At 39.5% G+C, this 22210-nt stretch overlaps 1 protein-coding gene across 4 annotated transcripts in view; it reads right to left on the bottom strand.

Moving 5' to 3' along the window:
- PLD1 (phospholipase D1) overlaps positions 1-22210 on the bottom strand; it is a 199345-nt gene that overhangs the window by 115418 nt on the left and 61717 nt on the right. For 3 of the 4 annotated variants that reach the window (XM_042955226.1, XM_042955227.1, XM_042955224.1), the window contains exons 2-6: positions 7961-8151; positions 7573-7700; positions 2098-2243; positions 1743-1848; positions 397-462 (exon numbers count right to left, since the gene is read on the bottom strand). In XM_042955226.1, coding sequence (XP_042811160.1) covers positions 397-462; positions 1743-1848; positions 2098-2243; positions 7573-7700; positions 7961-8120 — 606 coding nt within the window. In that variant the 5' untranslated portion in view covers positions 8121-8151. Of the gene's footprint in view, positions 1-396; positions 463-1742; positions 1849-2097; positions 2244-7572; positions 7701-7960; positions 8152-22210 lie in introns of those variants that run through there. The other variant, XM_042955225.1, reaches the window with a different exon arrangement.

Raw genomic sequence — 22210 nt, 5'->3', positions numbered from 1 at the left:
TACGCTCTGTCTAATCTTTGGGTATTCAACTCTGCTCAGCTGTTTTCATCACTTATACTCAGTGTTTTTTTGGTTTTTTCTTCAGGGTTAGAAATGCTTTGGGGCATTATTCTGGAAACCTGAGAAGAGAAGGACATTGATTTCTAGATAATCTAGCCTAGACCAGTGTTACAAGTTCATCTAGACACATCAATTTATAGTTGATATTTTTAAAAACAGCATACTGTGAACTAGATTATTGCTGTCAAATCAACTTTGCATTCATTTCATTAATTTTAACCCGAGGAATGCACAAGTGGATACAAGCACTTGTGTTGATAAAATGATCCAAAATTTAGCAGCCGATTTATGCTTTTACAAAGTACTTCAAAATTTAAGTCACTGAACGGTACTTACTGTTGCATGGTAGTTTCTATACATGGGCATTTTCAGTAGCTTTGTCAAATAATCTTCCAGTTGTTTCTGTAACACAAATATAGGAGGTAAGCGATAATGTCCTCATACTTAAAATTTTAAACAGTGACAGTGGTGTGACCACTATCCAATCTTTACTTCTGTAATTTATTCAATTATTTGTTCAGATTATCAGTGGACAAGGAATCTTGAATAGCACTAAGGAGTTATTTCCATAGTTCCCCTGAACTTTTATTTAAATTGCTTCCTGCTATTCAACTTTTCATGTGCTTAGGTCTTTTACAAACTGTTGAAGAGGCCCAAGCTGTATATTCGTTCAGTCTTCCATAATCACTAGCACAGGACTTGCCCATAGTAGACTGTTTTAAGGCATTTATTGATTTTATCAAAAACCTCGATTTCCTTTATTTCAACACTGAATTTACTACTGGTAGATATACTGCAGTTTTTTTAACAGCTCTTCAGGGGGAGAGGGGGGGAAGTTTAAAAAGAGAGAGAGAGAGAGACACTTTCTAGTACTTATATTCTGATTTCAAATATGGTCAAATGTGAGAGGTTAATGACAATCACATCGACTATGATGATGTGTGGATGTACTGTTAAAGCCACAGCTTCCCATTTTCAGCTGCATTTTCATGTAAGTGCACACAGTAACCCCAAACTGTAGAGTTTTATATGTCCATGTATCGTGGAAAATATGTATTCTAGATCCCTAAAAGGATTTTAAACAAGATGACAACTATACAAAGGAGAAGTCAAATATCCCTTTCAGGATAAAAGTTTCAGATTACAAAACAGAACTGATATTTCCTTGTTAATTTTCTATTGAAAAACAATTCATCTTCTACCTTGTGTGGCACCATATCACTGAGGCAGAGCACCTGCTCCTGGGGCTTCTGTCCTACTCTTCTCTGACCCTAAGGGCCCCACTTATAGTTTGGTAATTAGACTTCACATATACTTGGGACAAGCTACTATGAAGTCTGGAGCAAACGGATAGAAATAAATGCTTTTAAAGGAGTATATCTCAAAACCCTCAATGGTGAGCTCAAGCTTGACTCACAACCAGCCCAAAGAGGTTCCTGCAGAGGAAAACTTCTTCATAGAACACTCTTCCTCTTCTGGGAAATGCAACCATTCTGAGTGCAGCCATTCTGACCTGGAGAAGAAGGCTGCCTAACAAGTTCCAAAGATGCTAAGCTAGCCTGGGTGAGGGATCAGGGGGGAAAAAAAGTTGCAGCCAGGTCCCCCTCACCTCCCAGGAGCCGCCATGTTTCTACAGCGCTGCAAAATTATATTTTGAACAACAGAAGACTGAAAGGGCTTACCCTTCTACTGAAGAATTGTTCTTCTCTGATCATGTTTTCAGATGAACGGGGCAAACTTGGCATCTCTCGAGGCTCTTCTTTGACATTCTGTCTTCTAAACGTGTGCCTAACACACACACACACACACACACACACACACACACAATGGAAACATTTATTATTCTTTGAGTATTACTCTCATTTAAATGAAAGCATAAATATGAGCATAAAAGCATTTTATGCTTATTTTTAGAAGAGCCTGTTTAATAGAAATATCCACCAACAACGGACAAGTTAACCCATAATATAGATAAAACACTCTTTCCATCCAGCTTGCATACTGGGATAACTTTATAATTAATTCTGAAACAGTTACCTTCTGGTGGGAATGGGGATTCGGATAAAAGCTTTGTACTTGAGCAGCTCTCTATGAAATTCTTGAAAGTGTTTGAATTTCCTCTTAACTTGCCATTTAAATTCCCCATGTGTTAATTCAATAGTGTAAAGATTGATACTTGGTACCTGCAGTGATCAATAAAAATGATTGATATTTTAGATAACAAAGTCTAAAGTCTTTCAATGAACAATAGCTCAGACAAGATGTTTCCTAAAACAAGTGGTTACAGAAATAAAATTTCCTTAAATATATATACATATATATATATATAATGTACATAATATACATAAGACAAACTCTGAATCACACCAAAGATAAACTTCCACAAGTCGTATTGCTCTAAATACACACACAGCCCTGAAACAAGAAATCAGGTAAAGGAGACAATGAGTGAAGACCCTAATTAGATATCAGGGGTGATTTTGCTTGTCCCAAAGCATAAACAGTGAACAGACCACTGGAGCCGGTGAGAGGAAAGCTGGAGGAAATGGATTCCAGGAGCATGATCTTAGCCAGCTACTCGTCCTTCACAGATGACATTAATGCCTTCTCCTTCTGAAACATATTCCAAGGTCCATCCCTGTCTACAACATCTCCTTGCTCTGAAGGACCACCAGTGACCAACAAGGTACAGGATGATTAGAGGGAAAAAGTGAAAGACTACGCACAAAATATTTTTCCCAATTACTTAACTAAAATGAATCCCCATTTAAAATTTTAAAAAATATTTCTTACTAAAATGCAAATATATCTTGGTAATGATTTCAATCAGAACTAACAGGCCTGGGGGATAGTTTTGATACAGTACAAAGTGTTAGGAGACTGAGGGATGTTTATAAAGCGGAGGAGATCTTGAAGGAAGTTCCGTGGACAGGGGGATGGTGTGTAGGGTGGCTAGGCAGTGGGCACTCTGGACTACCCAAAGGACACTGGCCCTTCCTGGAAGATTTAGGCACCAAAGATGTTGGGGGTAGGAGAAAATAAATGTCTCCTCTGCTACTTTATTTATCCAGGCTCTCGTGTCAGCAACCACATGCGAGATTCCTGGCCCTCAGTCCTATTTTTTTTTAATCTTTTTAAATTTTTTTAATGTTCATTTGTTTTTGAGAAAGACAGAGAGAGACCGAGACAGAGAGCAAGTTGGGGAGGGCAGAGAGAGAGGGAGACACAGAATCCAAAGCAGGCTCTAGGCTCTGAGCTGTCTGCACAGAGCCTGATGAGGGGCTCAAACTCATGAACCACGAGATCATGACCTGAGCTGAAGTCGGATGCTTAACCAACTGAGCCACCCAGGCGTCCCCCACAGTTCTATTTGGTAACTTCTACATCTACACAGAGTGGCCATGCTTTACTATATAAAATATGAGCAAGAGTATCAATGCAACTTGTGCTCTTAAGTCTGAAATCCAGCCATATCACTGATAAATATTCAAATGTAGCATTTGCTTGGTGCAGCCGCTCTGGAAAGCAGTGTGGAGGTTCCTCAGAAAATTAAAAATAGACCTACCCTATGACCCAGCAATAGCACTGCTAGGAATTTATCCAAGGGATACAGGAGTACTGATGCATAGGGGCACCTGTACCCCAATGTTTATAGCGGCACTCTCAACAATAGCCAAATTATGGAAAGAGCCTAAATGTCCATCAGCTGATGAATGGATAAAGAAATTGTGGTTTATATACACAATGGAATACTACGTGGCAATGAGAAAAAATGAAATATGGCCTTTTGTAGCAACATGGATGGAACTGGAGAGTGTGATGCTAAGTGAAATAAGCCATACAGAGAAAGACAGATACCATATGGTTTCACTCTTATGTGGATCCTGAGAAACATAACAGAAACCCATGGGGGAGGGGAAGGAAAAAAAAAAAAAAAAGAGGTTAGAGTGGGAGAGAGCCAAAGCATAAGAGACTGTTAAAAACTGAGAACAAACTGAGGGTTGATGGGGGGTGGGAGGGAGGGCAGGGTGGGTGATGGGTATTGAGGAGGGCACCTTTTGGGATGAGCACTGGGTGTTGTATGGAAACCAATTTGACAGTAAATTTCATATATTAAAAAATAAAAAAAATAAAAAAAAAAACAAATGTAGCATTTGCTTTGCCTCTAGTTAGGATTCATGACAATTACTACAACCGGAAGTAGGAAAAAAACCAGTTCTGGGGTTCAATATTATATGTTGCCTTTTACTTTACGTTCACTTTTACTTTTACATTACTACAGGTGTCATCCTCCATCATGTATCACAGAGAAGAATGCAGGAAAATTCTGAGTGGCCAGAAACTTTGCATTCAAGTGAAAAATGCTCAATTTAAGATGAACCAAATAAATAAGAAAAATTATACAATTTAGGAAAGCTACTGCATTTCCAAGGATTATATTTACCTATCTCCAAAAACTGAATACTTCGAAACTTTTTCAAATGCCAAGTTTTAGCCCTCACATATAAATCCAAGACTTTGTACACCAAACTTCTTAGCAATTGTGAGGTGGTATGATACGATGAAAACAAGCTGCCACATCCTTCTTGAAGATTTTAAAGGCCTGAAACCCTGTGGTGCAGCCTACCAGCTGTGATGCCTCAGCCAAGCGTCACTTCTGTCAGACAACATCCCAGCCGAATTATTGGAATTCTCTGGAATTGGAATAATCTGAAGAGTTTTAATAAAGGGACTGCTTATAAAGATGTGATAGGGGTAAGGAAACCATAAAGGAAGGATAGTAACCTGGGACTCTGAAGGCATTCCTAGTCCTGAAGGAACAAGATGCAGGGCCAGGTACTGGAACAAGAAGGAGAGAACCATGTAAGGATGGCTGCCTTGGGGAAAGGGGTGCCTTTGGTCAAGGGACACAGTCAGCCCAAGGCAACCCCAATCTCCTATCTGGGCTCTTCACTGTCTGAGCCCTACCAGAGGACAAAAGCAGAGAGCCCTGAGGGGCAGAGCACAGGGTAGAAAAAGGTAGGAGGAAGCACTGGAGGGCAAATGGAAGATCTCCAGCCTGAGAGGGCCTGAAGAACACCTACCTCATTGGGCTGTCACAGAAATGAAAAGAGAAGGGCCTTGCCTTGAGCTAGCACATAGAATGTGTTCAGTAATTAGAAAAAGTGTGTTTTTATTTACCTGGAATCACATTTATACTGCATGACTTTAGTTCATATTTCTTAGTAAACTAAACACGAAGTAGGATAACGATGATCCTTAGCGGGGTGCCTCAGTGACTCAGTCAATTAAGCATCCGACTCTTAATTTCAGCTCAGGTCAGGATCTCACAGTGTGAGATCAAGTCCTACGTCGGGTTCTGCACTAAGAGTGCGGAACCTGCTTAGGATTCTCTCTCTGCCCATCTCCTGCATGCACGTGTGTGCTCTCTCATTTTCTCTCAAAATAAATAAACATTAAAAAGAAATTAAAAAAGATGATCCTTGGCTTTCTCACACAGACTCAGATTAGAATAGGACTAAACCAAACTCACCTAACTAACAGAAGAGTCCAAGCACAGAGAAGTCCCTGGTTTTGGGGTCTTGAATATTTATTTATCTTTGTGAATAACCTTAGGAGACACCTACTATTAATAATAATATGTAGTATTAGTGTATGCTTATGTAATACTATAAGGGCCAAGGATGGGCCACCCCAAGATGGGCCACTTTGTCATGAAGACCACTTTGAGTTAAAAACCAGTCAAAACCCAGCAAATCCAGGAAAAGCTCTTTACCTCCCCCTCAAGCGCCTAGAAAGAATTGAGCTAGAGGACCTGCTCCAGGAGGAGAGCCACCATCACAGATTATATGATGAACCAGCTATGGTAGACAGGGAAGAACTAGCAAGGCCTGTTTGATCAAAGTCCTCCATATGTCCCACTATTTCCAAGTGGCCTGGTAAACATTTGTTACCAAACATTTGCTCTTTGTCATTTCCTTGTGAATTGAATTCCTTCTCTTTGAAGTCCCAGACGTGCCTGTCTTTGGAATTTCCACGTCTGTGTGGATTGCCCATACTTAACGAAATCAAATTTGACCCATGTTAATGGGTCTCATGTCAATTTGAGTCTTAGTCCAGCTAGGAGGATCTTGGAAACAGACAGAACCTTCTTGCTCCCCAACAATACAATATGCAATACCCTTGCATAAGGCTGTGTATTATTATTATTATTATTATTATTATTATTATTATTATTAAGTCCTCATAAGAAACCTATACGGTGGGCACCGTTACATCCATTATTTAGCATTATTCACATGTGAAAACTGAGAAACAGAAAGATTAAGTAACTTGTTGGAGATCACAAAGCAAAGACAGGATTTCAACCATGCAGGCTGGCTCTGGAGTCTGTGCATTTAACCCTCTGAGCATGCGTATCCCCTCTGAAGCTAAAAGCTGGTAGGCAAACTAAGAAGGCAAAGGCCACATCAGAGACATTTCTGAGTGCATTGTGCTCAGTGGTATATCAGGGAGGTAGAGACCCCCCTTCATATAAAGGGCCTAAAGGAAAGGCTTACACACAAAGGTGGGTGTTAGGAGTCAGAACATACACACAGGTAGGTCAGGACAGGCCACTAAGCAAAACTATCAGGACCCAGGTAACACATGCCACTCTGCAAAAGACAAGGAGGAAAGGCAGACAGAACCTGTCTCTGGAGAAAGGCTGTTCTACACTTCCCCTGAGGCAGGAGCAAAGGTGGCCTTAGTCTGCCGTGGCCAGAGCTCAACCTGAGGGGACAAAGGCCACCTGCCTGCGGCAATGCCCTCTACTTATCAGACTGACAACTGTGATGTACAGTCAGTAACAGAGCAATGGTGGCTCCCCTCACAACCTAGTCTAATCCACACCAAACAGTGATGCTTTGCTTGATGAAGTCATCTTCATGGAAGACGCCTTCCAGCACTCAGGCCCCACGAACAGACCTAAAGGACAGGTGCCAGGAGCAGATCAGAGAGCAGCAGAAGATGCCAGCAGTATTCTCTCAGCACCGTCTCTGGGTGATGACACTGGTCGGTCCAACATCCTGGCTTTTTTTCTTTTTCTTTCAAGACCCAGGCAGCATCATTATTTTCTTGCTAAACCAGCATTAGGAAAGCTAAACTCTTCCTTGGCTTCTATGTGACAGTCTAGGTGGAATGGTGATGCCCCAAGAGCCCACGTTAAACAGAAAATCGAGGAGAGAGGAGGACTAGGAGCGGCACTCAGCAATTTATTAAAGTTATAAATTGCCTTAGGTGCGTATTTAAAAAAAAAAAAAAAAAAGCATTTTCCAGTATGAGGAAAAAGGCATATGAGAATCAAGACTCAACGGAAAGCAAATTCTTGAGAGGTGAACAGGACTTACAAGTGATTTGAAAAAAAAAAAAAAAAGCTAAAAACATATCATAGCTATGAGGAAGGAAAATGGAAGTCAGTGTGTTAATTGGTATACGTGGACCAATACGAGGTGAGTCCATAAATGCTCTGACCCTTGTTGTAGATGTAAAGCGCTCCACTTCCAGAACTTGGGCTTTTATTGGACAGCCGGTGAGATACGTCTGTATATTAGGCTCCTTAAATCCTTGAGTCTTATAAATAGCAGAGAAAGGAATACACACTAAAAAATAAACAAGTAAATAAAGTTATTGCAAGGACACAATGATATTGTAAGAATACACGATATTAGCATAACTTGCCTTTTATGGGCATCTGTTTAAGAATCATAACCTGCTACAACAAGAATACAGCTAGTGAAATGGTCTCAGCCCAGGGTAGGACATCAGCAAGGATGATCAATCATTTGCTGGTTATTTCAAATCTGCTCTCTGCCAGGCAACTCTGAGAAACTCTCTTCTCGCTCAGACCACCAGTCTTTACCTTCCTGTATCTTGGGATCGCTGGGAGACACATCATAATCCACCTCTTCTCCCTCAAAGTGCAGCTCCCGTGTGTCCAGATTTTCTATCAAATTACTCATGTCAGCAGCGATTTTCTGCAGTGCAGAGGTATTTACTCGTGGCTCATTTTTCAGTGACATGTTGGCTTCAGACAGGGTAAGAGCAAAGGGGCTGGGAAAAAAAGGAGGGTTACAAGGATTTATTATTTTGGTCAAATAAAACCCTATTCTACAATACCAGGCTTAGATACAGCATATGAAAACAAGTCAACTAGCTCTGTGTGAGCCCCAGTTTACTCAAACAATGTTTTCATTTATTTTCCTCTTTAACATTTAAAAGATTCCTAGCCTGTAAATTAAATTGGAGTGAGATCCTTAATCACAAGTACAAAAGAGAAACACTACATTGAATAAATGCCAGCATAGCTTTCACCCAATTTCATTAAGTTGGATAAATGAGGAGACTCCAGGGAGACTGGTTTGGGAATGGTTATTCAGAGAAAATAAATCGATACTTAACTGTAACAAACACATGGAAAAATATCACGTGAAATTAAGCAACTTTAAATATTTTCTGAAGACATTTTAGGGCATTTTACAACAATTTCAACAAGCAGATTTAAGACATTTTCATGACAGCATAACCTTTTCCACATTTCCTCTGTAGGTGATATCCCAAGCAAAGTGTAAATACTATCTTTTCGAAACATGAGGTTTGGGCCATGACTTTCCATGACTTATAATAATGTACGTGTCTTGAAAGGTAATTGATTAGTCTACCTATTCTGAGATACTGGAGGTGCTCAAATCGTACTTCTCTCCTTTTTGAAGAAAACCAGTTCTATCTCATTTCGACACTTAATAACACAAGTCTTTAAACATCAGTACCCAGGGAAGAAGAGTTCATATTCATATAGATTTTATTTTTCCTTTAAATACTAAGATTTAAACCTTGAGCGCCATCCTCAGAGCTGAGTGACAAATTCATACTGCTGGAAAGAATCGCTCTGTTACAGCCCGGCCCTAAAACAGCAGGTTTTTCATACCAGCAATTCCACCACACATGTCCATTCATTCCTGCAAATCACAAACATTTACTGAGCGTCTGCCATTCACTGTGAGAGGCAATGAGGAAATCTGTAAAGATGAATAAGGCTGGTCCCTGCAGTTAAGGAGCTCCTGACATGGGTGAGAAGAATAAGCTACATAACCCCAAATTCATTCCTGGCCTCCTCCAAGGTCCAAGGCCTTCCTGAGAACGACATGTGCTGAGTGGAAGACCCTTGGCCAGGTTCTCTCCTACAGGTGTGATCAAGAAGCTGGGGGTCTCTGTGGGAAACGCTAAGAGAGTCTTGGCCAAACTTGGACAGCCCTTACTGTAATCCGTCAAGTCTCAGGAACCTATACTGCCGTGTCTGGTAGAAAGAGATTTTGTTTGGAAATTCAGAAGATTGGGCTGGAGGAATGTGGCTCTGGTTTGGCCAGAGATACATAATTAATATGACAAAGTTCTCTGTGAAGTATGTAATCAATCATGTTTCTTTCTCCACGTTGGCCGTAAGGAAGCTTGCAGCCATATCGATGGCCCACTATTAGCAAAACACAGGCCTATCCTTGCCTACATCACTTCCCTTCAACTTTCTTCTCCACTTCTCATTTATATTATAATAACAGTTTATGTGTACCAATCACTTCATATGTACCTGGCTTGGTGGTAAGTCCTTTTTATACATTATCATGTTTATCACCAATAATAATCTATGAAGTTTTGTTATTTCCATCAAAGATGACGGAAGTTTATCAACCCCTCTTTACAGATAAAAACACTGAGGCATAGAGAGATTACGTAATTTGTGTCCAAAGTCACAGAGCTAGTAAGGTGAACGGATTTAAAAACCAGGTCTCTCTGACCCAAAAGCTGATCTTCTCAACCACAGTCTTTATCTTTCCGTATAGTTTTGGTAGATATGTAAATGCCCCTGGAACAGATGGAAGTTTCAGTAAAACAAGTGCTCTTGGGCAAGATTCAAATGGGAAGAATAGGAAATGACCTCCTCTTGATGCTCAGCACCTCAGGATGGGCCCATTTACACTCTCAGGGCCATGGTAACTCCTCTTGGTAATAAACTAAGGAGGTTGAGCCATCTCCTCTAAGGTCCTTTTAACACTGGAACCTTAACTATAGACAAAAAAATGCTATATATATTACTCAGCTTCCCCTTATAATATACTTACTTTAACCTAAGAAATTAACCCAAGTAGTTCTTCATATGAATATGAGAAGCAGGTGGCAGATGTTTCCTAATCTGCATAATTTAATGACTGTCTGTTCAGCTTCCATCGAGGAGCTTGTTGCCTCTGGTCACAATTAAAATATTAATTTCCTTCCTTCTCGATTCAACAAACACTTACTAGATGCCAACCGTGAGCCAGGTTTTGCTTTATTTAAAATACAAGGTAATGAGAAACTTAAAGGAAATGAGACAAGGAAAAACAAGTAAGAAATTACATCATATCGTTGCTACTCATGAATTTGTAAGCCCTTTTCTATTGATTAAACTGTCTTATGGTTAACTCTGCCAACTTTCCTAGCACAGCAAAGGAAAGCAAGGGTTATTCCAATGACTTTTCTTTTGGACAGAGTGTCAGTGTTAAAATGCATGTTAAATTTAAGATACACAGAGACTAGAATAATTATACACTGCAAGGTAACTGGAATAAATAGTACAGAGTCGCTAGCTAAAGCTAAAATAAAAATCAGTTTTCAAAAAGAAAGAAAAGAAGCATATAAACTTGTAAGAAACTTAAGAGTGAGAAAAGAAGCAGAAAGGAAGCTTCTTATCATTTATATTCATGTTTTTACTATGTGCTAATAAGCACAATTTTAGCACACTTATTTAATACGATACTACCTGGTATTTATGATTATTCTGAAAGAGTTAGATAAGGAACTTGCCCAAGGTCACGCAACTTGTGTCAGTGTTGAATTCACTTATTTATAAAGCAGATTTTCTGGCCCTGAAATCTCATGGACTTGGTTATAGAAGTTCATAATTATTGATTTTATTTAATGGGTTGAATGTCTATAAATTAATCTTTTCTATAAAGTTTAAGTATCATAACAACAAAAGATGTTATCTACTTCAATCACCATACCTTGGAAGGAATCCTACTAACTCTATAGTCATTATAATTAATAGAAACATATCCCGACAGCCTCCTATAGTTCTTCTTAGCCTCTTGTTTTTGTGGTTCATAATATTTTATAAGATCACATGGAGTTTCAGTGGGCCCAAATGGTTTGCAGATTGTTTTTCTAAGCTTTTGTGAAAACTTTACAATTGAATAATCAAAATGAACCAAATTGTTTGTCTATCACTGCCTTCACTCATGTCCGTGGTTGCTTTGTGTTGAATTTTTATCCATCAATTGTATTGCTGCTTTCATTCTTGAATATCAAACTGTAAGGCCATCGACACTCCTATGTTGTCAAATCTTAATTTATTAGCCCATGTTTTCTTTCATCCAAAACAATCTGTAACCGTGGGTGAGTAGCTGCCACAGTTACAGTCCATCTTAACCAGCAATGGGATAAGGCCTTCAGTGTTTACCCTTGAGATAATGTAATTGATTTCGTTATCTCCTTATAAAATTATACTGCAAGATCATTATCTCTCTTGGTACCAAGTAGAGATGGTGCCCATGGAGCAGTAACAGCAGCTGTGTTTTATTTTTGTTTGCATCTCTATCTGGAAAGTAAATAGGGTTGTTTTTTTTCTTTTCTGGTATTGAATACTAGAATTAAAATTTTTTGCAGGGAACATTTAATTACTTCCCGTTATTCAGGGGTGAAATCAGAGAACTCTAGAGTTTTTTCTGATCTTCATTTTCAACATCACTGGAAAATAGGACATCAAAGGAAGCAGATATTTTCCTTTCTGATATATATATATATATATATATATATATATACACACACATACATATATGTATATCTATTAGTAAATATATATATATTTGATAGTCTTATTGTAGTTTAGCGAAGGCATTGCATATATATATATATATACAATAATATATATATAATATATATATATATGCAATGCCTTCGCTAAACTACAATAAGACTATCAAATATAACTACTAATATTAAAATAAATATTAACATTACTCAATATTAGCTGAGTACATACTAAATGCCAGCCACTATTCAAAAAGATTAATTGCATGATCTCCTTGAATCCTCACAATAACCTTAGCAGCTGAGTCCTATTCTTACCCCCATTTTTAAGATGAGAAGCTTAGATGGGCAACTTGCCCAGAGCCGTGCAGCTGGGAAGTGATGGAGCTGGACCCAACCCTGGTCGATCTGGCTCCAAAGTCCAGCTACTTAACCAGCCAGAAGTAGAACTGGGGCTATCAGGAGGGACAGACACTGAAGACTTTCACTCCCATTTTACATGCTCATAGAGTAAAACAGTTCAAAAAGGAACAACAATAACCCAAAATAACACTCATTTTGTGAAGGTAACCGATTTACTTCTTGTTTCCCTTTCTAACAGAACATGCAGAGTTCCCCATATTTTTTCCAATACATTATTTGTGCTTACCTAGAGAAATAAATGGAATGGATTTCCAAACCAAGAATCATGTTTGAACGTGAAATGAATTATAATTAGATCATTTAAAACCAAACTGAGTCATGGGGATTTCTTGTTTTCCCATTTTTCATTATGATGAAATTAATTGGTGGACCCATACTACATAGCCTCCCCAAACACATTATATAGCAACGATTTGTACAGAACTGACTCGATGTTCCTTGAAACGCAAACATCGTAAATGTGGATTCAAGTACTAAACTCAATCTCTAGTGACACAGTAAACCTTGGATAAATATTTTTTTAGTTGAGCTGACTTTGAATAAAGTAAATGATATTATCATAGTTTACATTCCAGATGATATATTTTAAGAAAATAACACATCAAAAAAATAAAAAAAAAAAAATTCTTGGTGTTTACTTGGATCTTTGATTTTTTTTAAAAAAGAACATTAGTTCCACAAATATCAATGGGGGGCTTACTATGCACCTTGGACAGATAATTAAATGTCCGTGGTGGAGGGGACAGGCCAGATGACCATGGTTGTTCTACCCTTTTTATCAGTGTAACCTGGGCAACCCACAGCCTCCAGGGTTTCAGCATCTCATCTGTAAAATGGAAACAGTGCCACCTATCCTTTCCACCTCAGGAAGCTTGAGGAACCAGTGTCATAATGCACACACATCTACAGGCCAAAGTAATCTAGGTTGCTAATATTCCCTTGAATTCTATTAACAGGTAGCCCCTGAAAATTAACCTTAGGAAAGTTTCTTTCATTTCAGTATTTTTCAGGGCTGACAGGCTAGGAAATATCCTGCCTTTCATCTCTTAGTTAGCTCCCAAATTAATGTACCATCTAGCAACTGTCTTCCTGGATGGGCTCCTCTAAGAATAGGGCTCTCCCATTTAACCAGTCCTGAAATTTTCTGGACTCAATTCCCCCATTTGGAGAGAAGCCACCAAGACTTTGAGTGAAAAAAAACAATCACCAGGCATTAAGCAGTCAAGCCCAGTTAATGCATTTCCCGTTCTTTGCACATCTTCCTGGCCTCATCTTCCTCTCCCTGGCTGGTAAGGCATTACAGTGTCCCTTGTGTCTGTGGCAGTGACTCCTGCTCCCTTTTGGGTCCAGTACCCTTTGTGGCTTTGATGAGATTTATGGACCCCCAACCCCAGAAAAAAAATGAATATATCCTGACACACAGTATTTTGCATATATTTTCATAGGTTCACGGATGTCCCTTTCAAAACCTTAGTTTAAGAAGCCCTTCCACTGAGCAGTAATCATGAGCTGAGGTGCTGACGCGTCCCTCGTCCCACCAGATGAGGACACTCTAAGGTGGGGGAGGGTGAGAGCCAGACTGTTTACCCCCGACACCTTGCTGAGCACCTGCTCAATCAATATTTATTGATTAAATGACTTCATCAGTGAGCTATCTACTGAGAAACCAGTCAGCTCCAGGTTATCCAGTGAATGCCACAAAGACATTTCCTTCATACACCACAAATACTCTCAGATGGAAAAGCCATCTGGTTGAAAGAACTCCAAGAGGAATATAACCTGCAAGAAATACACAGGCTGCTGAAGCAGTAGCAAATAAGACAGTGAACTGCTATCAGAGCTAACTGTGTGCCAGGCTTCCACCAAGAGCTTTTCACGCGTCCTCACAACAAGGTCATGATGGAGGTATGGCTGCTATTCCCCCTTTACAGATAACAAGACAGGCTGACCAAGGTGACAAGTCCGAAGGTCAGTAATTCAGCTCTCAGCACAGCTCTGGCTGACTCGAAAGCCATCCCCCTGTTCTGCTTCCGTGTTCTGCTTGTACCCATATCAGGAAAAGGAGATGCTCTGTGGAATCATAGTTCCTTGTGTGCATAGCCTTTGAACTCAGACTTGCTGTCACTTCTATGGTTCCAGGAACTATAAGTATGATTCCCAAACACTATCCTCCGAGTTTCAGATCTGATCTGACCTTGAGGCCCCCAGAGCCTAGCAATCTCCCGTTTGCTTATCCTTCCTTCCTGGTTTCCTATCACAGCCTCCATTTGGTCTAACACTGACACTGCTATCCTCCCTGAGGGTCAAGATTGCAGATGATGGTGCTAAATAACCTAGACTCACTGTGCCCACGGGACAAGAGTTGGAAACCGTGCGTTCTCCCTTTTCCCTAGCTAAAAAGAAAAACAAATCTATAATTACACAAAACAAATTTTAGCATGGAAATCATTTCTTGATTCTCATGATTTTCCCTGAATCCTTTGACCTCCTTGGATGGCCTCTCTTCTCTGCCATAAGCTTTCTTAGCCATTTCCGTTGACATGCCCTAGGGTTAAATATTCCCCTTTGCTGTAGTACCAGCCTCCTTTGGTTCATCTCAGTCATAACTCTGAATTCAAGTGGATGTTTTATTTCCAGAGGCAAATACAAGTGTTAAGGGAAAGTGATCTCTATTTCAAATATAGGTAGATAGGAAAGTATTCCCTGTCATTTATTGTCTATTCTGGGCCAAGCACTAAAGGCATGTTACATATATTTCTTCTAATTCTCGTGATAATCTCACTTAGAATTAGGGACAGAAGGTTACTGAGGCTGCACAGAGATGAGTGGCAAGGCTGGTCCTGGGGCAGAGGCCACACTGATGGTTCCACACTGCCCGCCTCCCCAGCCTCTGCCACTGGGCTCCACGGAGATACACATCACTGCCACTGTCCCCTCTTCTCCTCACACCACCATCCATCTCTGCCTCCTCCAGGCTGAGGGCAGGGCTCCTGCACAGCATGCACAGCACATGGTCCAGCAGGAGCTGGTGTGGCTCCAGCACCCCAGCTCCACCCCCCTCTGGCCAGACCCACAGAGACACTGGCTCATCCTCAGGCTTCCGGATTCTGAGGCAGCAGTGCTACACTAGAGCTGGAACCCAGTCACCTCCAGAGTTGTGTGTATGGGCAGAGGGAGCATGGGGAACTGAGTTACACAGCCTATGAGATCAGGGGAGTTAAGGTGCTGGTGGACACATGCCCCTCCCCTCCCCTCCCTGCCTGACTGCACTGAGCACATGGGTACCACACAGCCAAGCTAGAAGCTTTCTATGTGACTGAGCAACGAGCTGATTTTCTTGTGAAGCTATGGCAGCCAGGCAATACACCACCTTTATGCTTCTTCCCTCTCTCTTCCCTTCTCCCCTCACTCTTGCTGCTGGATAAAGCCCACCATGCAACCTTAGCTCAGACTCTATTATCCAGGAAACTCGGACTAGGGTAGTGTTGAAACCAACAGGAACCATGAACCACCCTGCCTCCTGCAGACATCCATTCTCTGAAGTTACTGGTAATAATAAAAAGAAAACTTGCATGGTGCTTTTGTGTCAGACACTGATCTAGGAGGTTCGCCTGCATTAACTCCACCACCTTTACTATTCCTAGCCCCTTTTGACAGACAAGGCAACTGAGGACACAGACAGGCTAAATGACTAGCTCAAGGTCACACAGAAACCTGATGGGAGACAACTGCCTCGTTTGCTCCTATTGTTGCCTTGACTAACCTGGACAAAGTCACTTTAGTGCTCAGTTTCCTCACCTAAACATTGAAATGAATACAACAGAGACATTATTGGAAAAAAGACTCCCCTTTCAGCATCACTAAATGTCAGAGAAAACAACACATTCTAAGCAACCCCATCCAGGAGATAAAAACCTACCCCAAATGCCAAGGGAATTTAGATGTTCTGAGCAAACATCTAAGTAAGATTTGCTCCTGCTTCTATTAATGGCAATACATATAAACATTTGTATTTGGAGGGGAGGGCCCCCTCTTAATTCCAAAGTTTATTAAGTGTATGTGAGAGACTTTGAATAAGCACTGGATTGACTTAAATCAATAAGGATCCCACAGGGAAAATTCTTTATTAAAATATAAAGGTATATTATTTATTAAAATAAAAAGGTAATTAACACGGCTTAAAAACTGTGATCAGACTTCTGAAAATAACATCATTTTGTGTTTATGGGCAATTTTTTATGGCCAAGAGCAGAATACCTATGTATTGTGCTGGGTCTATAGGAGAGGAAGCTAACCACACATGAATTTATAGGAACAAATAATGTGCTCCTTGAAAAACTAAGTAAACCTTTTTTCTCGCTAAGGTAGACTTAGACCACCAATGATTCAGTGCGTGCACATGAACAAAATAAATACTTTTTCCAAAATAAAAATGGTTTTAAGAAAATTTTTCTTTCACTGGCTCAAAATATTAAATATTAGTTTTAGTGGGTACATGTTGGTTTTGATAAGAACACATGTTGATTAAGAAGCTAAACTGTGAATTCAAAGGTTTGACTTTATCATTTTCTACTATCATTGCTTTCTTTTTTCTTAAAACTGATCTTTGCCATCTTATGATGGCAGCTCCATTCAGGAAGAACCTGCATTCCCTCATGTAGACTTTGTCATTAAAGTTCTTTCCAGCTGTCTAAACTTCTTATGAATCCTCTCTTTCACTTCTCTCCAAAGGAAGAAACAACTTCCTTCTGAGTGAGTTGAGGCAAAACTGAGCATTTTCTGTGATATCCCACAAATCTCGCCAATGAGAAGAATGGAGCTGGCAAACACATGTGTAGACTCCTCCAGACATTCCCCCGTGCTAATGAGCCCTCAAATTTTGTCATGGCTGCTGATAAACACAGCAAAGTCTTATATTTTTTTTACCCATTCACATACTTAGAAAAAATGTCTGTGGAGGCAGCAGACTATCACTGAAGGTATGTGATTTTGAGTCAAACAGCTTGAATTCTGAATCTGCTTATGCTGAAACAAGTCTCTAAATCTCTACATCTCTAAGTCTCAGTCTCCTAATCTATAAATGGGTAATGCTGTTGGAAGTAAAGAATTGGAAGAATTAAATGATATAAAGTGAGTGGCTTGGAGTCGGGGCTCTAACAGATGCTGAAATAATGTTAGTTATGCCTCTGACCGAGTCCCTGGTACCCACATCAGAGCCCAGTCCCCTCCTGAGGACAAGAACTAGCAGTCAGAATTGAATTCTGAGGATGGTCTGATGTCACACACTATAGAAAACACTGCCACAAATGTCTGAAAACAAAATGGATTAAGCTGATGTAGCTGTCTCTTTCCCAGTACAAACACAGAATTGCTGAATAAACTGCAATCATATTTTAAAAATACTTAGTTAAGGATAAAAGCTAAGGCAGCAACAACAAAAGCAATCATGAAGGAAAACCTTCAATTTCCAAGGATGAAGAAACAAATGAAAGTCAGATGAGTATACTGGAACTGAAGCTGAAGGCGCCCAGGGGTTTTGGTCTTGGATAAAAGAGCTGAGATTACAGGTCTGTCCCCACATGAATGTTAGCAGACATGACCCCAGGACGATAGGAGGCAGGTGCCTGGAAGCTGGACTCCCCGAATAACCTAGAGCCTCAAAGAGTTACACTGTTTAAAAGAGACTAGAAGAACTGTACCCAGCAGCCCTGGGCAGAAACTGCATGGAACTGAGGTAACTACAAAATGAGAAACTTTATATAAAACTGATCTAGGATTCCAATTTCTGGCTTTCAGTGATGGTGGTATAGCCCCTATTAGATCTGCCAGCCATTCCGCAGATGAGGACTACAAATTCAATTATAAAAAATAACTGGCTATAGAACAACCAGAAAGAAGCGGGCAATGGAAAGTAATCTACGTTTGGAAGAAAGGAATGGCACCGCTTTTGTCTAAGGGCAGACTAAGTCCGAGCCAGGTTGGGTGACTAAAACTCAGAAAATCCATAATCCTGCTTGCTTGGAGAACCAGATAACAGGCTTCCTGGCTTTCACAGCAGGTGAAAACTGAAGTGGGAAACCTTGGAAAGGAGAGCCACAGAGGAGGAGTGTCAGATTCTGCACAGGCTGACTTTGAACCATGCAGGCGTGGGTACACTCCAAAGCAACTCAGATAGTACCAAAGTGACTTCAACAGAGGTTTCCGCAGCTGCCCACCACAGGAAAGGCAGAGTTTGGAGTTTAAGTCCAGCCAAATCAACTGCCCACTCAAAAACCAAAAACCAAAAAAAAAAAAAACAAAAACAAAAACCTCTTGAACAGAACTGAATTGAGCTTCTACAATATCTCAGTCATAATGTCACCTAAAACTATTAGACATGGATATAGAAACAGAAAAACGTGACTCATCCTGAAGAGAAAAGGCTATCGTTAATGAAGACTCATTCTAAGATGTTAAAATCAACTGATAAGGATTTTAAAGCAACTATTATAATAAGCTCAAGAATGTAAAGGGAATCTCAATAAAAGAAAAAATTCATTGGATGGGCTTAACAGAATAGCAATGACAGAAGAAAGAATCCGTGAAATTGAAGACAGATCACTAGAAATGATCCAATCTGAAGAACAGATGAACGGGAGGGGGAAGGTTTCTAATAAATGAGCAAAGCCCCAGTGACTTATGTGATAACATCAAAAGATCCAACATACATGTAATTTCAGGCCCAGAAAGTTGGGCTAGAGAAAAAATGAGGGCAAAAAAAAGTTTAAAGAAATAATGGCCACAAATTTTATCAAATTTGGTAAACAAAATAAATTTACAGATTTAGGAAATTTGGTGAATCCTAATCAGGAATAAATACAAAGAAAATCACATCTTTGCACAATAAAGCCAAGCTGGTAGCATATAAAGAAAAGAGAAGATGTCAAAAGCAGCCAGACAAAAAGGACTTACAAAATTTAAGAGAACCATACTAAGGACCACTCATCTCTCATCAGAAACGAATAGAGGCTATAAGACAGTAAAATTATATCCCCAAACTTGATAAATATGGAACCAAATAAATGAACATGTGTTATTTTTCCTGAAACTAATCTACTAATTCAAATTTCAAAGAATTTCTCAGAGAACTTGACAATATGGCCTTAAAATTCATAACAGAAGAGAATTAAGAATAGGCAAATAAGCCTTGTCCAACCAGATATCAAGAATTATTACAGGGGTGGCTGGGTGGCTCAGTCAGTTAAGCGTCCAACTCTTGGTTTTGGCTCAGGTCACAATCTTACTTTGTGAGTTCAAACCCCACACTGGGCTCTGCACTGACAAGGAAGAGCCTGTTTGGGATTCTCTCTCCCTCTCTCTGTCCCTCCCCAGTTCTCTCTCTCTCTTTCTCTCTCTCTCTCTGTCCCTCCCCAGTTCTCTCTCTCTCTTTCTCTCTCTCTCTCTGTCCCTCCCCAGTTCTTTCTCTCTCTTTCTCTCTCTCTGTCCCTCCCCAGTTCTTTCTCTCTCTTTCTCTCTCTCTCTGTCCCTCCCCAGTTCTATCTCTCTCTCTCTTCTCTCAACAAATAAACTTAAAAAAAAAAAAGCTGGAGAGATTAAAATGGTATGGTACTAACAGAGAAAGAGACACAGAGAACCAAATAGTGACCCCCAAAACAAACCTATGCATATACAGGTCTTGGTTTATGACGAGAGTGGCGTGGAAAACAATTAGTAAAGAAAGAATAAACCCTCAATAAATAATGCTAGCACTACCGGCAATTCACAAAGAAATACACAATAAAATTAGTTCTCTATCTCACAGCTCCCATAAGAATAATTTCTATGTTGATTAATGTCCTAAATATGAATAAGGAAAATATTAACCTACAGAAGAATGTCTTTATGACCTCAGGGTCACAAAAGAATCTTAACAAGACATAAAAGGCACAAACCATGAAGGAAAAGCTAATAAATTTAACTACACTAAAATTTAAAACTTGTTACACAAATGGCAAAATTAAACAACAAATCCAAGTTTGGAGAAGATATACATAGAATATACAAAGTACTCCTATAAATACATAAAGAAGAAGATCCAAAGGCCAACAGGAAATAAACCAGGAATATACACAGGCAACTCACAGAGGAAGAATTCTAAATTTACAGTGAATATTTAAACATGTTTAACCTTCCCAGTAATCAGAGAAGTCATATTAAAACAGTAAGATACTTTTTCGTATCCATTGAATTAGGAAAATTTTTGCAAGCCAGAAATTATAATGTATCAGTAAGGTAATGGAACTCTCATGCACTGCTTGATACAAATGGGAGTTAAAATAACCCATTGGAAAGATATTTGGCAATAAACTTGAAGAAGGCATAAGCTACTGCCAGCAATTCTTCCCCTAAATATATTCCCCAAGAAACTCAACGATGGGTGAGTTTACATAATAAAATGTATTATGAATGAGCACTGAAGCACTGTTCACAGTAAAGAAAACTGGACGAGAGTGTCCATTTATCAGAGAATGAATAAATAATCATATTTTTAATGAAATACTATACAACAGAGAAAATAAATGGATCAGAACTACATGTATCAACATGAATAAATCTCAACACACAGTTTGGTGAAAAAAAAGACATTTTAGAATTTTTGTTTAAGATTAAAAAATACACAGCACAATCCTGTATGTTGTCCATTGACATATGCCGAAGTAGGACATAAAAGGAATTGAGGAAATAATATATAACAACTTCAGAAGAGTAGTCACCTTTAGAGAGCAAGGATGGGAAAGAATGCAGTTAGGAAGGGGTACTAAGAGGATTTAATATACCAGTAACATTTTCTTTGCTTCTTATTTCAATTCAGAAGGATATAGGTCTAAATAATAAAACCTGTTAAATCTGGATGTTATAGGTACACAGGTTTTTGTTTCCTAAATGTTAATCTGTACTTTTGAAACATTTAAGACAAATTTAAAAACTATCAAATATAAGTGACATTTTACTAATGTCTTTAAATCCAATCTTGGTTAATTATTGTTACATTCTTTGCAAAAATGAAATTCACTATTCTTTCTATATTCAGACAATACTGGGGACCCACTAACAAGGCAATATGTAAAATACTGTGAAGTGCTTTGTTCCACAACATCCCTCACCCACCCTCGGGAATGCTTGTATATTTGTAAACTCTAATCTGATTTACCCTAAAAATCAACAGTTGGCATGCACAAATGTTGGCCATGTTTGGGGAATGGTTCAACATCAATGCTAAAAAGATAAAGTTAAATGGGCCTGTACTGGAACTGAAAGCAAATCTGGCCTTTATTTTATTTTATTTTATTTTATTGAGAGAGAGAGAGAGGGAAAGAGAGAGAGAAAACGCATGTGTGAGTGGGGGCGGAGGGGAAGGGACAGAGGGAGGGAGAGAGAGGTGGGGAGAGAAAGAGAGAGAGAGAGAGAGAGAAAGAGAGAGACAGAGATAATCTTAAGCAGGCTCCATGTTCAGCACAGAGTTCAACATGGGGCTCAATCCCACAACCCTGGGATCATGATGTGAGCCAAAATCAAGACTTGAACGCTAACCAGCTGAGCCACTCAGGCACCCCAAACCTGGCCTCTTTTCAGGCAACTAAACCTTCCGAGTGGAGCATTGATGATCCATGGCTCTTATCTATAACGTTGGAGCTTCCACTATTAATGATAGTGATGCTCAGGGGAGGGAAAACAATCATCAAAACTGAAGCTAAATTTGCTTTTGCCTTCTTGAAGGAGTTATTAAAGTTGTTTCGATTAAACCTTTGAAACAGGAAAGCCTTAATATGTTCATTTGAAAATTTCCTCTCCTTAACACCAAAGTAGT

Source organism: Panthera leo, chromosome C2 (genome assembly GCF_018350215.1).
Source record: "Panthera leo isolate Ple1 chromosome C2, P.leo_Ple1_pat1.1, whole genome shotgun sequence".
In the NCBI taxonomy this organism is placed as follows: Eukaryota; Metazoa; Chordata; class Mammalia; order Carnivora; family Felidae; genus Panthera; species Panthera leo.
Note: the sequence above shows the minus strand (reverse complement) of the source record. Positions and strands in the feature narration are given on the sequence as shown.